We start from the raw sequence: 15,420 nt of genomic DNA on the forward strand, positions 1-15,420 counted from the left end.
TGACCTGAAGGAATATCTACCTGCATACTGGCTCCTGGATCCTCAGGAATTTCTTAAATTGTGCATTAAACTTGCGCCAAAGAACACCTTGGTTTTTTTTGGAGTGATATCCTCTGAAGTGAGCAGTGTTTGCAGAAAGCCCATCTTGAGAATGTTCCTACTTCATTCAGGGAGTAAAAGCTATAAAAAAAGGAAATAGACTTGTCTCTTAATTATCTGCCCTGAAGAGAAGAAGCCAAGAGAATATCTTAACTTCATTCCCATCCTGCCCTTCCATCCCCTGCCAGTGCCTTCTATTGGCTGAACCCAAACAGAAGTCAGAGGACCCGGGGGCCAATGGATGCAGTCCATACAGGTCAGCATTCCTGGGCTCAGGGTAAGATGGAAAAGCCCCCAGAACAGTACAGGACAGGCAAATGGAGAATATCCACCATACTGGAGAAAACTGAAAGCTTAAAACCTTAGAGAAAATTTATATTTAACTGATATAATGTGGGCCATCAATGTACATATATCAATACATACAATCAGCATGTTTAATTTTAGAGGCCTTTGCCTCTCGAGATAGTGATTCTCCTCCCGCCCCCCCCCCCCCCCCCCGCCAATCTTTCTCCCAAATAAGAACAATGAAGAAGTAGGCCTGGAAGCCTAGGCTTTCCCCTCTTCAGAATATAATGGGTGTGGCTTTTGGATGTGTCTCATTCGTACGTAACCAAATAGGGGCCACATATTTCCTATGGCCTTTATATGCTTAAATAAAATGCCTTTTAATGGAGTCAACCAGAATGCAGTACAACATTCCTACCTCAGAGCACCAGCTGGGAAGAACCTTCTCCACAAGGCAGAACCCACGGTCCAGTACTGAATACTCTTTGCCCGCCATACCTGTGGGTCTCACCACCTCTCCTAAGGGTATAACTCAGGGAGCACAAAAGTGCTGATGAAGGAATCCATTCTCCTGTTTCCAAAAGCTCAAGTTCCCACCTCCATAACAGGGTTACTTTTACCCAGATCATGCATCACAGCCTGTCAGAGTCCATGGGAGTTAGTCAAGTCTCTGATGACTACCTTCCCTGCCTACAATGTCTCACCATTCAGTTCTCAGCTGCGTCGGATTCGACACATCTCTACTGGGAGCCCTTCCCTCTCTGCCCTCCCTGGTGTGCACTAGGTCAGCCACAGCCCACGGTGGCTAGAAAGTCCTGCTGTGGAGGCCCCGCCTGACCTGCTCAATACACGCTCTTTCTCCACTGGTTTGCATTGGTTCCCTTCTTGCCCTCAGTACTACTTCTCCTCAGAGATGCTGTCCTTCCAATACATATCTCAGCCAGCAATTCTATGCATTTAGCTCCTAAATACTTTCCTGGACTCCTATCTCTGGCAAATTGCCCATAAAAACGTTTAATATGCTAAGCCATCTCCTCTGGGATTTGATTGTGTTCCTAGTGGGGCGGCAGATGAGAATGAGGAATGCTAAAATGTAATTAAAGTCATGACTGTCATAGCAATATAAAATAAATACAGATTAAATAAAGATTTGATTTAACTCATTAATTAATGGGGAGGCCAGTAAGATGTAACGAATGGTGCAAAGGAGAATTCAAAGAGCCACACGCATACTGTAAGGAATGTTGAGATATATGTACAACTAGATGCAAAATGAGGCCAAAATGAGTTGCATTTCACCAGATCCAATTCATTTGCATTTCTGTGGACAAGAATCATTTGCGTTATTATTCCTTTTCTATAATTTACATTATAAAATAGCTCAAAATCAATGAAAGGTAGAAAAAAACCACAACAGGTGCTCCAAAAAGGACACCCAGTGAACTTTTTGTCAATTTCTGACAGGAGGATGGTCCCTCCCGTTTCCATAGGAACCCAAATCTCATGCAACTCTCAGAAACACCATCTGTGAGGCGGGAAAAGGTATTTCTGGTTGTAGCAACAAATATATATGTGTCACCCTTCACTCCAAACCTCGGTAAAGACTGCTTTTGGGCCCCTCCCCCTTCCAAAAAAATTCACATGTTGAAATGTGTTGATACCAAGTAGTGGGGCATTTGAGAAGTGATCACACTGTGAGAGTGGCACCCTTAACAATGGCATTAATGCTCCTAAAAAAGAGATTTCGGAGCACTGCTTCGCCCCTTCAACCATCCGAGGACACAGCAAGAAGATGGCCATCTGCAGCATACAAGAGTGTTTTCAGTGTTTTCACCAGAATCCCAACATTATGTTATCGTGTCTCAGACTTCGAGTCTCCTGAACTGTGAGAAATCAATTTCTGTCGCTTATAAGCTACCCAGTCTGTGGTATTCTGTTATGGTGGCCCAGACAGACTAAGGTAACACCGGATGGAGGCCTCCTTTGTTACTCAGAGTATGGTCTGGCAGCATCAGAAAGCTTGCTTACAGATTCAGATTTTTGGCCCCAGTCTAAATCAGAATCTCCATTTTTTTAAAAGATTTTATTTATTCAAGAACTGGGGTACAGGCCAGATGTGCGGGAGGGTGAGAGGAGAATCTCCATTTTTAAAGGTTCCCACATTTAAATAAATTCAGATATCCCATGTTAATGGAATGGAGAACTTAATATTGTTAAGATATTAATACTCCCTTAAATTATAATACTACAATCCCTATCACCATCCTAGATTTTTTTTAGAGGCATTTTTATTTATTTGTTTGTTTGTTAGTTTGTTTTGTTTATACAAGCACTGGGTACAGTCAGAAGTGCGGGAGGGTGAGAGAATTCACCAGAGCCAGAGCGGGGAGCAGAGCAGGCAGAAGGACCGAAGTACACTGCTGAGGGGAGCAGCAGGCGGCAGGAGAGGTCTGCGCGCCATGCGGGACCCCCCTCCGGTGGCCGGGGAGCAGCCGGGGATCAAACCGGTGCCACAGAGGCCACGGGCAGCTTCGCAACCCAGCGCTCAACCGCTGCACCACCGGGGAGGCCCCTAGATGTTTTTTTAAAAGAAGAAATTGGTGTGTCCCAAAATTCATATGGAAATGCATGGGACCCTGAATTGCCAAAACAGCCTTGAGAAAAGAATAATAAAATGGGTGACTCATCTGTCCCTATTTCAAACTTACTAAGCCACAGTAATCCAGAGAGGGTTTTTGCATTTTTGACAAGAATACCCAGGCTACCCAGTGGGGAAAGAAGTCTTTTCAATAAAAGGTTCTGAGATAGATAACTGGAGAATCACATTCAAAAGAATAAAGTTGGATTCTTATCTCACATCATTTGCAAAAATTAACTCAAAATGGATCAGAGACTTAAATTGAACTAATAGAAGAGCAAAAACTGTAAGTCTTACAAGAAAACCTAGGTGTAAATCTTTGTGACCTTGAACTAGGCAACAGTTCCTTGCATGTGACACCAAAAGAACAAAAGAGAAAAGAAAAAAATACATATATCAGACTTCATTATAAATAAGAACTTTTGTGCTTCAAAGGACACCATTAAGAAAATGAAAAGGGGGCCTCCATGGTGGCTCAGGGGCTAAAGATTTATTTATTTATATAACCGGGATACAGGCCAGAGGAGCAGGAGGGTGAGAGGATTCACCAGAGACAAAGGCGGGAACAGAACAGGCAGACAGAATGAAATACACTGCTGAGGGGAGCAGTGGGTGAGACAGGAGAGATCTACTGCACCAAGTGGGTTGTTCCACGGCCTGTGGGGATGGAACTGGCACTGCAGAGGCTGCAGACAGCTTCACAGTGCTCTGCTCAACCTCCTGCGCCACCAGGGAGGCCCTGGCTCAGGGGTTAAGGACAGCATTATGAAGCTATCCTCAGCCCCTGCAGCAAGAGTTCGATCGCCAGCCAGCCAGGGAGCAACCCACATGGTGCAGCAGATCTCTTCTGCCTTGCCCACTACTCCCCTCAGCAGTGTATTTCAGTAGATCCGCCTGTTCTGCACCCCATTTTCTCTGGTGAATCCTCTCAACTCCCAACACCTCTGGCTTATATCACAGTTCTTGTATGAATAAATAAATCTTTTAAAAAAATAAAAGAAAGAAAATGAAAGACACCCCATAGAATGGGAGAAAATATTTGCAAAATGCACACACAAGCACGTATATATAAGAGTTCTTACATCTCAACAATAAACTCTTGCATCTCAAAAATAAAAGGACATACACTTCCATTTAAAAATGGGCAGAGGTCCTCCCCGGTGGCGCAGGGGTTGAGCGCTGGGTTGCAAAGCTGCCCGCAGCCTCTGCAGCGCCGGTTTGATCCCCGGCCACCGGCGAGGGTCCCACATGGCGCGCAGACCTCTCCTGCCGCCCGCTGCTCCCCTCAGCAGTGTACTTCGTCAATCTGCCTTCTGCTCTCCCCTCTGGCTCTGGTGAATTCTCTCACCCTCCCGTGCTTCTGACTGTACCCAGTGCTTGTATAAATAAATAAATAAATCTTTAAAAAATAAAATAAAAAAAAAATGGGCAGAGTACATGAATAAACATTTCTCCAAAGAAGATACACAAATGGCCAATAAGTACATACAAAAATGCTCAGCAACATTAGTCCTTAGAGAAACGAAAGTTCAAACCACAATGTGATACCACTTTACATCACTTAAGACAACTAAACTTTTTTTGAAAGCAATTATAGTATTGGCACTCTCATATGTTGCTGGTGGAAATATAAATTGCCGCAACCACTTTGGAAAACATTCTGGAAGATTCTCAAAATGTTAAACATAAAATTATTTTTTTTAAAGATGTATGTATTTATTTATTTATTTATACAAGCACTGGGTACAGTCAGAGGCGCGGGAGGGTGAGAGAATTCACCAGAGCCAGAGCGGGGAACAGAACAGGCAGACCGACGAAATACACTGCTGAGGGGAGCAGCGGGCGGCAGGAGAGGTCTGTGCGCCATGTGGGACCCTCCTCCGGTGGCCGGGGAGCAGCCTGGGATCGATCCTGCGCTGCAGAGGCTGTGGGCAGCTTTGCAACCCAGCGCTCAACCGCTGCGCCACTGGGGAGGCCCTAAACATAAAATTATTATATATGGGCCTCCCTGGTGGTGCAGGGGTTAAAGACACAGTGCTATGAAGCCATGACCAGCCACAGCAACATGAGTTTGATCACCACCAAGGAGCTAGCTCACATAGCACAGCAGACCTCTCCTGTCTCACCCGCTGCTCCCCTAAACAGTGTATTTAGTAGATCCGCCTGTTCTGCTCCCCACTCTGTCTCTGGTGAATCCTCTCATTCCCACACCTCTAGGCTATACCCCAGTTCTTGTATGCATAAATGAATACTTTTAAAAAAGTCATAAAACACAGCAATCCCACTCTTAGGTATCTACCTAAAAGAATAAAAAATGTCTACACAACAGCCTGTACACAAATATTCATAGCAACATTATTCATGATAACAACAAAATGGGAACAGCCTAAATGTCCATCAACTGATGAAAAGATAAATAAAATGTGGCATATACATATACTAGAATACTATTCACAATTTAAAGAGATGAACATTAAAAACATTAATAATTGTTTTCTATAAAAACACAAAAATCCACGTTATATATTACATTTATTCAAAATGTACAATAGGCAAATACATCAAGACAGAAATAGAGTAGGGGTCACCAGGCGTGCAGGGAGCGGGGGTAGGGAGTGACTGCTATTGGGTAGAAAACTTCATTTTGGAGTGACAGAAATGTTCTGAAATTAGATGGTAATGGTGATCACATAAGTCCAGAAATATACTAAAAACCATGAAAATGTCTATTGTCAAAGGATTAATTTTACAGTATTTATATCTCATAGTTGTTACTTTATAAAAATGGTCTTGAGATACTCCTCCCAGGATGCCCCGGGTTTCCGGCCTCACCCAATCAATTGTGGAAGCTGGAGCATTGCCCAGTTCCCACGCCCCCCCCCCATAAAGAATGCCCCCTCCGTCACCACCCGTCATTGCCCAGGGTAGTGCTTCCGGGTCAGCCACCCCCACCCCCCACCCCCCCACCCCCCCCCCACCCCACCCCCCCACCCCCCCACCCCCACCCCCCCCACCCCCCCCCCCCCCACCCCCCCACCCCCCCCCCCCCACCCCCCCCGCGCGCACAGGCACGGACACACGGAAGCCCCGCCCCCACAGAAGCCCCACCCAGCAACCCCGGCCAACGGACACTCCTTCCGGTCCCATCCTAGAGACTGATCATTAGCCGCCTGACCTGAGAGACTTCTTGATCACCAGCCCTGGGATCACTCGGAGGTCCCTGCCACCGCAGCCACAGTCGCCGCCGCTGCCTTCAGCGTCACCACCGCGGCCTATCCAGCAACAGCGGCTTCCGCACGGCCGCCTTCTTCTTCGCGCCACCGCCGCCAGCCATGACGACCCCGGCGCCATCCCAGGTGTGCCAGAACTACCATCCCCACTGCGAGGCCACCGTCAACATCCACCTCAACCTGCAGATGTACGCCTCCTATGTGTACCAGTCGATGGCTTTTTACTTCGATCGAGACGATGTGGCCCTGAAGCACTTCGCTCAGTACTTCCTGAAGCTGTCCCGCGACAAGAGGGGGCAAGCCGAGAAGCTGATGGCGCTCCAGAACCTGCGAGGGGCCCGCATGCGCTGCCACGAGGTCCACAAGCCGGAGCCCGACTGCTGGCAGAGCGGCCCCAAGGCCCTGGAGTGCGCCCTGCACCTGGAGAAGAGCATCAACCAGAACCTGCTCGATCTGCACCAGCTGGCCACCGAGATGCAAGATGCCCACCTCCGCGACTTTCTGGAGTGTTACTTCCTCAACGAGCAAACCGAGACCATCAAAGATCTGGGGGGCCGTCTGTCCAGCCTGCGCAAGCTGACGGCTGCCGAAGACAGCATGGCAGAGTACCTCTTCAACAAGCTCACCCTGGGAGACAGCGCCCAGGACAACTGAGGCCGCACTGCCTTGCCCATGGAACCGGGCGCGGGGTGCCTTCCTCTGGTCACCATGCCGGGCGATCAGATTTCAGTATTGCCTTTGCCAAACGTGCATTTCAGCAGTTTTCCTCCCCTATGGCTAGTTCTTGCAATAAAGTTACTGGTTCTTAAATAAAGATCTCTTTATTTGTGCGTGCAAAACCCATGCCCCAGCCTCACGCAGCTCAGGGTCTCCAGGGACCCAGGAAAACACCAAAGTTAATCGCCCCCTGAACAGATAAGGGGGGAGGGGAGGAGTGAGGAAGAGGAGGGAGGGCAGGTGGGGGGAGGAGCGGGGGAGGAGGGGAGGAAAGAGTAGGGGAGGGGGGTGGGGGAGAGACTGGGGGGTGGGGAAGAGAGTAGGGGAGGGGGTGGGGGAGGGAGTAGGGGAGGGGGTGGGGGAGGGGAAAGGAGTGGGGAAGGGAGGTGGGGGAGGGGGAAGAAGAGGACAAAAAGTGTTGGAATGGGGGTGGCTGGGTAATCTGGGGGGGATGCATTTACATAAAGTATAAAGGAACATGGTCTAAAACTCCCCAGAGTCCTGTCTCTGGGGAAGAGAATGGGATCTGGCAGGGATCAAAATAAAGGGGGGCTTCAGCTGTATCTGAAATGATCTTTAAATGACACAGATGTTAACGTCTGCTGATTCTCCAGAGCAAGCTGGGGGCCCTGGGCGCCAGCCTGGCACGGTGCCCCCTTGACGAGCACACTCTGGGCTGCAGAAACAATGAGGAAGGAGCATGAGGCCAGCTCCCCCATGGCCAAGGGTTTGACAGGCAGTACTCACACGGCACTTTGCAAGCCCAAGTCCTTTTCTTCACATTGCATTTGATTTTTATAAGGGCCTCAGGAAGTAGGGCAGGTGTTATGTCTTCACCAGCGAGAAAAACGGAAAGATGGGCACGAACAGCGATCGTCCATGTCACCGCAGGTAGATCAATGGGCTAAGTAAGCTTGTGGGAACTCAGCCAGACACCCAGGCCCGGAAGGGAGGGAAATCCCCAGCACTTTCAAAGACAACCCTGATCACTGTAGCCTCCCTCCTAATTACAGAGGTGCCTTCCAGCCTAGGGTGGGGGTGGCTTCTAAACCTCAGCCAAAATCCTCCTATGAAGTCTTCAAAATTAGCAACAGAATGTATAGGAGGGAGCAGGGCACCTCCCACGGAGGCAGTCAGCACCTGCACACCTGGATCCCTGTCCTGCTGGCTCTCCCACACAGGCAGCCACACTGTTACCTGAGTTGGCACCGAATACCTGGGGAGACCTCGGCACTGGAAATCCCCCAGAGAACGCGCCATTCACCCAGATGCAGATGCGTCTCCGAGCATGGCTTCTATTCGGGCACGATCGTAAAGAGAGAGGCCGCAAAAGACCTGTTCGGCCTGCAAATCTAGCTCACCTCAAGCCGGGCTAAGAAAGCCAGTGTTTTGCCACACACATGGTGCCGGAATCCTGATCCCAAACTATGGCCCCCCTCCTCTTCCCCGGGGTCTAAAGCTGACTCCAGTCTGGTTGCCTCTCAGCCTAGAAGCCCTTTCCTGCTCTTTCCCTTTCCTGTGATTCAGGGGGACTTCCTGGGATAATGAGGGTTAGTCTGCTTACCCCCGTATGCTCTTATTTTACCTAGAAAAGGATTTCCTTGCCTGTGAGATTCAAGCAGGGTTGTGATCACACTACCACAAGCTACTACTTGTAGGGACACATTTCACAGCTTTTCTTTCAGAACCTACCGCGGGAAGTGCAGAGAGGATGGCAGCTCAGTTCTTTCTCGCCACGTTCCTCTGCGAGGAATGATCTAAGTGCCTCCTTTCGGTCCAGATCTGGGGTCTACCAACAGCCTTTGGACTGCTGGGATAGTGGTGGAAAAAAAGAAGAAACATTCAGACTGACTTGGTTCGCCCCATGGAACTTTCCAATGTTTTCCTTTCATGCATTGTCCTCCCTGTGACGTCCTCCTTTTCTCACCTTCCCCTACACGTAGCTCTCAAAAGGGACAGCCAATGTCTTGTGGGTGTGCCACCTTCCCACAGCCTCCCAGCCATCCCAACTGCAGGATAAGGAAAAAATGTCAGGCTTTTCTGCCCTCCTGCCATCAGGATAGATGAGGGATCCCTGCGGTCCTGAATGCATGCCTGATGGCGGGCACCTGGAGTAGGGTGTGGGCATAGGCAGATGGGATTCACCTGGGCTAAGACTGGGCTTTTAAGGGCGGCATCACAGGGTCGCCAGCAGAAGCCGAAGAGAAGCCGAGAGAGAAGCAAAGAAGCAGAAGCAGAAAGCCCAGAGAGAGTGCGGATTTGCTGGGGGCCGGGAGGCCTGCCAGCCTCCCGGCCCCCAGCACCCCTGCCTGCCGTGTACCTGGTAATCCCAATAAAAACCTGCAAAAACCCACTGAGGACTCTGACTCCTCCTTTACGCGGTCTGCATGGGATCAGAAAACCTGCACCGTGACCATGTCCTGCTCTTACACCAACCTTGGTATCATGACTTTTGACCCATGGGCGTGAGTTGTGAGTTCTTCCAGCCCGGTAAATACCACCTCTGATGCACAGCTGGGCGACTGTCAGTCACTGGCCATGCTCTGTGGCTGGAGGAATGTCTGAAATAGTAGCTGTTGCTATGGGGACTGGAGTCGCAGGCAATGATAATATCAGGACAGGCTGAGGGAAAATGATAAAATTGATAACTTCATCTCAGGCTCAAACACGGATTCAAATTAACTGTGTTGAATAATTTACCTCTGGGGAAAAAAAAAATTCCTCACTGTATCACAAAGGAAATTTCTTAATAGATGGTTGTCACTGACAACTTGTACTTCATTTTCCAGAAAAAGGAAAAGTATTTTTTCTCTCAAAAAATGTGTGACAAGCAGCACAAAGCGCCCATTAATTTCTCCTGAATCTTTTCTACTCCTGAAATTTGTTCAACGTTTCTGATTTTTTTTAATTCTCCTTTTTTCCCCATGTGCCAGCCATTCCTATTTCTTTTCACAAGCCCAAGAGATACAGCTGATTGAGTATTCAGTGGAGGAAGGCATTATTGCTCACCTCAAAAGTGATACTATGCTTCAGATTTTAAAATAATTTTTTATTACAAATTGGTTTTGTTTTTGTTTTTTTCCTTGTGGTTCTGAGTTCGACTTCAGAGTGATGCTGATAGATAGAGAATTTGCTTCAGGAAAGCTGAAGTGAAGGTGAAATAAGAGTGATTAACAAAGTGTTAGGACACCTGAATGGTAAGGGAAAAAAAATTTAAGGCTTGAGTCATTCGTCCAGGAGGATATCAAAGTAGAGTAAGTTATAGTGAGAAAGCGAAGTAATAACACCTAACATATTTCTAAGACTGGCATATCAGTTCGGATTGGGTTTATTTATGAGTAACAAAGACCAGAAAATCAGTGACTTTAAAAAAATGAGTCTGGCTAGTTCAGAAAGATCTATGCACCCCTATGTTCATAGCAGCATTGCTCACAACAGCCCCGACAGGGAAGCAACCGAAATAAACACCTGGCCACGGATGATAAAGCAGTTAAAGCAGTTGTGGTGTTCTATGTACCCAATGGAATATTACTCAGCTATTTAAAATGATGAAAGTATGTCTTTTGGGACAACATGGATGGCGCTTGAGGTGATTGTGGTAAGCAACGTAAGTCAGAACGTTAAAGGCAAATGTTGAAAAAAAGGAGACAAATGTTGGATAGTTTCTCTCACATGTGAAGAAGAAATAATAAGTCAAATGAATGAAACACAACAAAAGTAAGTCTTAGAAATTGAGAAAAATATGAGAGTTGGGGGGGGAAGCAGCAGGGGGGGTGGGAGGAAAGGGTAGAGGGGGTCAATCTGAGAGTGGGAATGTCAAGGCTTACACATGTATGGAGGAGTGAAGATGTACTCCCAAAAATCATGTAGTTTTGCAAGTCAATGGCAAACACTAAAATCTTAATAAAATAAAATAAAAAAGAAGTATGGAGGAAAAGTTCAGGACTGCTGTGGAAGCTCCTTGCAGTTTATTTTCACTTATTCTAAGAGATGTGAGGTTTCACATTTTAACTTATTGGACATCAAGACTCCAGAGAGGGGCCTCCCCTGGTGGCTCGGCGGTTAAGCTCTGGGTTGCAAAGCTGCCTGCAGCCTCTACAGTGCCGGTTCGATCCCCGGCCACCTGCGAGGGTCCCACATGGCACGCAGACCTCTCCTGCTGCACCCGCTGCTCCCCTTAGCAGTGTATTTCATCCATCTGCCTGTTCTGTTCCCTGCTCTGGCTCTGGTGAATCCTCTCACCCTCCCGCGCTTCTGACTGTACCCAGTGCTTGCATTAAAAAAAAAAAAAAAAAAAGACTCCAGAGAGTAGTGTCATTGTTAGGAACAAATTCCTGGAGAAGGGTATTCTTATAAGAAATGCTGCATCACTGACACTCCTGATGGCTCAGAGGACAACATTAAGAGATACCAATGAGTCTAAGCACAAAAGTGATTTAGAAGATGCATATATATATATATATATATATATATATATATATATATATAGTTAAATGATTAGCGTAATAAAGAAAGCGAACACATCCTTCACCTCCCATAATAGCCCATTTTCTTGGTGAGAACATTTAAGATCTACTGTCTTGACAACTTTCAAGTATATAATATTGTTCATTACAGTTGCTAGGCTGGACATGACATTCCCAGAAGTTGTTCATCCTCTAGCTAGAAGTTTGTACCTTTGACAGACATCCCCCCCGTCTCCCCCACCACCCAGCCTCGGTAACAGCTATAATTCTGTTTCTGTGAGTTTGCACTTTTAGATCCCACATATAAATCATACAGTCTATGTTTTTCTCCATCTGACTTATTTACTTAGCATAATGTCCTCAGGTCATTACATGTTGTTGCAAATGGCAGGATTTCCTTCTTTTTTTCCTCTCTCTCCGTGTATGTATCGGTGCGTCTGTGTGTCTGTGTGTCTTTGTGTGTGTTCTGTTTAGCATTTGCTTTCAGGCACCACATGGTGCTCCAAACTCCGGATGTATTTTCTCTGCTCAGACCTAGAATCAGCCACTTCTCCAGAGAATCCTAGTTCCTTTCATTTCATAAATGGTATTCAAAAACTAAGACCTTGGCAAACTAGTGGGCTTTTAACTGAAAGAGTTCTCATAAAACCCTTTATCTGGTTTCTCTTAGAAATTCTGACTGGCCACACTAGGCCTATTCCCTTGGGAACCTTCATATGGAGCTACTTCCGCTCCTCCTTAAAGCCTAGATGTCCTCCAATTCCCCACGGTGCCTGCCATTCAAGCAATGTCACTTAGGTGCCAAATGTGCCTCTTTATTGATTTGAATTACCTACTGTGCCCTGCAGGTCCTCACTTTTATGTTTTTCCCTAGACTTTGTCTCAGGGACTGTGAAGAGTAAAGGAGTCAATAATTTGGGATGGATTCTCTGCCCCAGAAAAAAGATGGTGGCTGTTTCCTAGGTTGATGTGCCCCTGTCTCTAGGCCTCTGATGATATTTAAGAGGTGAAACTTGGGTCCTTGGGCTCTGTCTGTTAACTTGCTCTTTTGAAGTCGAAAGAGTTCACTTTACATTTCTCATTCCCTTGTTGGCCAAAACACCCAGCCTCTTTTGCCTTTTGTTATGACCCCCTATGATGATGGGAGATTAAAAAATGTGTTTGTAGCCTTCAAATGTATCACTGGGAACTTACGAGGTGCCCTCTTGGTACTGGGTCTGATGCCTGCAGTGAATGAAGCCAACGAGGCTCTTGAAGAAAGAAAGGAGGTAGATTTTCTAAGCTAAAAGTTAATGCAATGTGGGGCCTCCCCTGGTGGCGCAGTGGTTGAGCGCTGGGTTGCGAGGCTGCCCGCAGCCTCTGCAGTGCCAGTTCGATCCCCGGCCACCGGCAAGGGTCCCACCAAAAAAAAAAGAAAAAGAAAAAGTTAATGCAACGTGGAAATATGGGGTACACATATGGATCTAGGCTGTTCCAAGAAGCCTTTGGAAGTTCAGCTAGCTATTTATGAGAACAAAACAGGGAGGCAACGTGGGACAAGTCAAGTATAGTCCTGAGGATGCAACATTAGTCACTAAAATGAAGTGTTCTCAGGCAAGGTCAGACTTATCCACTAGGAGAGTAGATCAAGGAGTGATTTAGGACCAATACATCTAGGGACCAATGACAAACAAAAAAGTCCATGTCAGTTCTCAGACAGGAACTAGTCATGTATCCCTCTGGGGAAGCCATGCTGTGGGCTTCACAACAGAGCTACCTTTTTCTCACTGTTTGCTCTGAAGTGTCTTTTCTTCACGAACATAATTTCCTCTGATCCAAGAGAACTTTCAGTTCTTCATCTGGAGGCTCCCAAAGGAGACCTGCTGGAAAAGAACCTACTATAAAAGGTGCAAAAGAAGACCAGAGGCCTGGGAACTTGCCCCACTCTGGGAAGTCCTTTGACAAGCTTCTTTGGGTAGGGACCATCCCAGATTCAGCAGGGCTGTGGTGCAGAGGGGCTGCTTACATGGCAGGAGGAGTGATCCCATCCAGGCAGGACCCTGCTGACAGTGAGCAGACCCAGGGGCCTTGGTGAAGGCTTCTGAGGCACTGAACTAGATCCCAAGAAGCTTCTGCTATTTTTAGGGACACTCGCACTAGAGTTTCACTGTTGTCTATCAACCTATATCTGACTGAAAATAAAGATGTGTAGGAAGAGGGGGTTGTGGAAGAAGAGGGAGAACAAATCAAGAAAACCCACTTCACCTATCTGAGCTGCTCATGGTAGCAAAGGAGGGTGGCCTTCAGGAAAAGAAGTTTGGGAGGAAAGGAGAATGTCCAACCTTACTAACATGTTAGGGAGAGAAGAGGAGACCCAAAGGTGGCAGGAAGCCTGAGACCCCAATCAGAATCATCATCATTATGGTCTAACTCATAACGGTTTTAAGTTTGGCAAAAATGGATGCTCTCTCCAGGAGGGTTTTATCATAAGAATATGATAGGCCCACACTGAACAAGGCGATTTTATTTCTTTTATTTTTAAAGATTTATTTATTTATTTATATAAGCACTGGGTATAGTCAGAAGCGCGGGAGGGTGAGAGAATTTCACCAGAGCCAGAGCGGGGAACAGAACAGGCAGACTGACGAAATACACCTCTGAGGGGAGCAGCGGGCGGCAGGAGAGGTCTCTGTGGCGCCATGTGGGACCCTCGCCCGGCGGCCAGGGATCAAACCAGTGCTGCAGAGGCTGCAGGCAGCCTCACAACCCAGCAATCAACCGCTCAACCGGGGAGGCCCGAACATGGTGATTTTAATACCAAAAACTCACTGGCTATTTTTCCTCTCCACTTGTCCTTAACTGTGGATGTGTGTGGAAAAAAAGAGGATAAAGAAGTGAAGGAGGGCCTCCCTGGTGGTGCAAGGGGTTAACCTATGAAGCATAGCAACCTATGAAGCTAGCCGCACACTGCAGAACGAGTTCGATCCCCACATGGATCCCCACATGTAGCAGGGAGCTACCCACATGGCGCAGTAGACCTCTCCTATCTCGCCCGCTGCTCCCCTCAGCAGTGTATTTCGTCAGTCTGCCTGTTTTGTTCCCCGCTCTGTCTCCTGTGAATCCTCTCACCCTCCCGCACTTCTGGCCTGTACCCCGGTTCTGTATAAATAAATAAATCTTAAAAAAAAAAGTTCTGTATAAGGTCTTGCTGTCCTTTTTCTCTTTATACCTGAGTTTGACTATTGTTTCAATTTGCTGCTTCAGAAGCGTACAAGTGCAGATGTCGGATGTCAGGAGCGCTTGAAGAACATCAAAGGCGCAGTGGTGCCGCCACAAGCGTCTCAGAACAGTGTGAAAGCAACACAGGGCCGGGCCGTCCCCTTCCCCGCAGAGGAAGAGCATCAGACTCAGCTCTGGCACTTTCTCTCTCTCTTCAAAAATGTCTCACTGTTTTTGTCAGACATTTGGAAGAAGGAAGTTTTTCAGCAAATCCTGAAGTGTGAAAGATGCCAATGCACCTTAGCCAGTTGTCAGAGAACGCACATGAGTCAAGACAGAATCGGAGAACAAGGGCAGGGCTGTTTGGGTGTATACCCAACTGACTGGCCAACTAACGAAACACAAGCACCCTCCCCATGTAACCTGCAAATTCCTCAACCTCCAAAATGGACAACCACGCATCACAGTGCCTTGTATCCACAAGGTCTAATCTCAAATTGCCTTTTATCTCAGCTGAAGTCTGTCACCTCCTACCCCAGTTTCTCAGGACTCCCTCATCATCACACATTCACGCTTGCAAGACAGGGCACCTCCCCCTTTCTGTACCCTTCCTCACCCCTCCGACTTTTGAAATCCTCCTCCTGTGACCATTATGAGTAATGTTTCCTGCATTCTCAATCCCTTTCCTGAACATTCCCTTTACCTTCCTGCTCTGACTGCCATCTGGAATTCCCCTAAGATCATGCTTCCCTGGCAGCCCCCCAAAGGCATGCCATTTTCCCCA

At 47.3% G+C, this 15,420-nt stretch overlaps 1 protein-coding gene across 1 annotated transcript; it reads left to right on the forward strand.

Moving 5' to 3' along the window:
• Positions 1-6,221: 6,221 nt before the first annotated feature.
• On the forward strand, positions 6,222-6,940 carry LOC119246764 (ferritin heavy chain-like). Its single transcript, XM_037513105.2, has one exon. The coding sequence runs from the start codon at positions 6,358-6,360 to the stop codon at positions 6,907-6,909; it is 552 nt and encodes a 183-aa protein (XP_037369002.1). The 5' UTR covers positions 6,222-6,357; the 3' UTR covers positions 6,910-6,940.
• The last annotated feature ends 8,480 nt before the right edge of the window (positions 6,941-15,420 follow it).

The sequence above is a fragment of the Talpa occidentalis genome, unplaced genomic scaffold (assembly GCF_014898055.3).
Source record: "Talpa occidentalis isolate TD23 unplaced genomic scaffold, MPIMG_talOcc4v2.1 talOcc4.15, whole genome shotgun sequence".
In the NCBI taxonomy this organism is placed as follows: domain Eukaryota; kingdom Metazoa; phylum Chordata; class Mammalia; order Eulipotyphla; family Talpidae; genus Talpa; species Talpa occidentalis.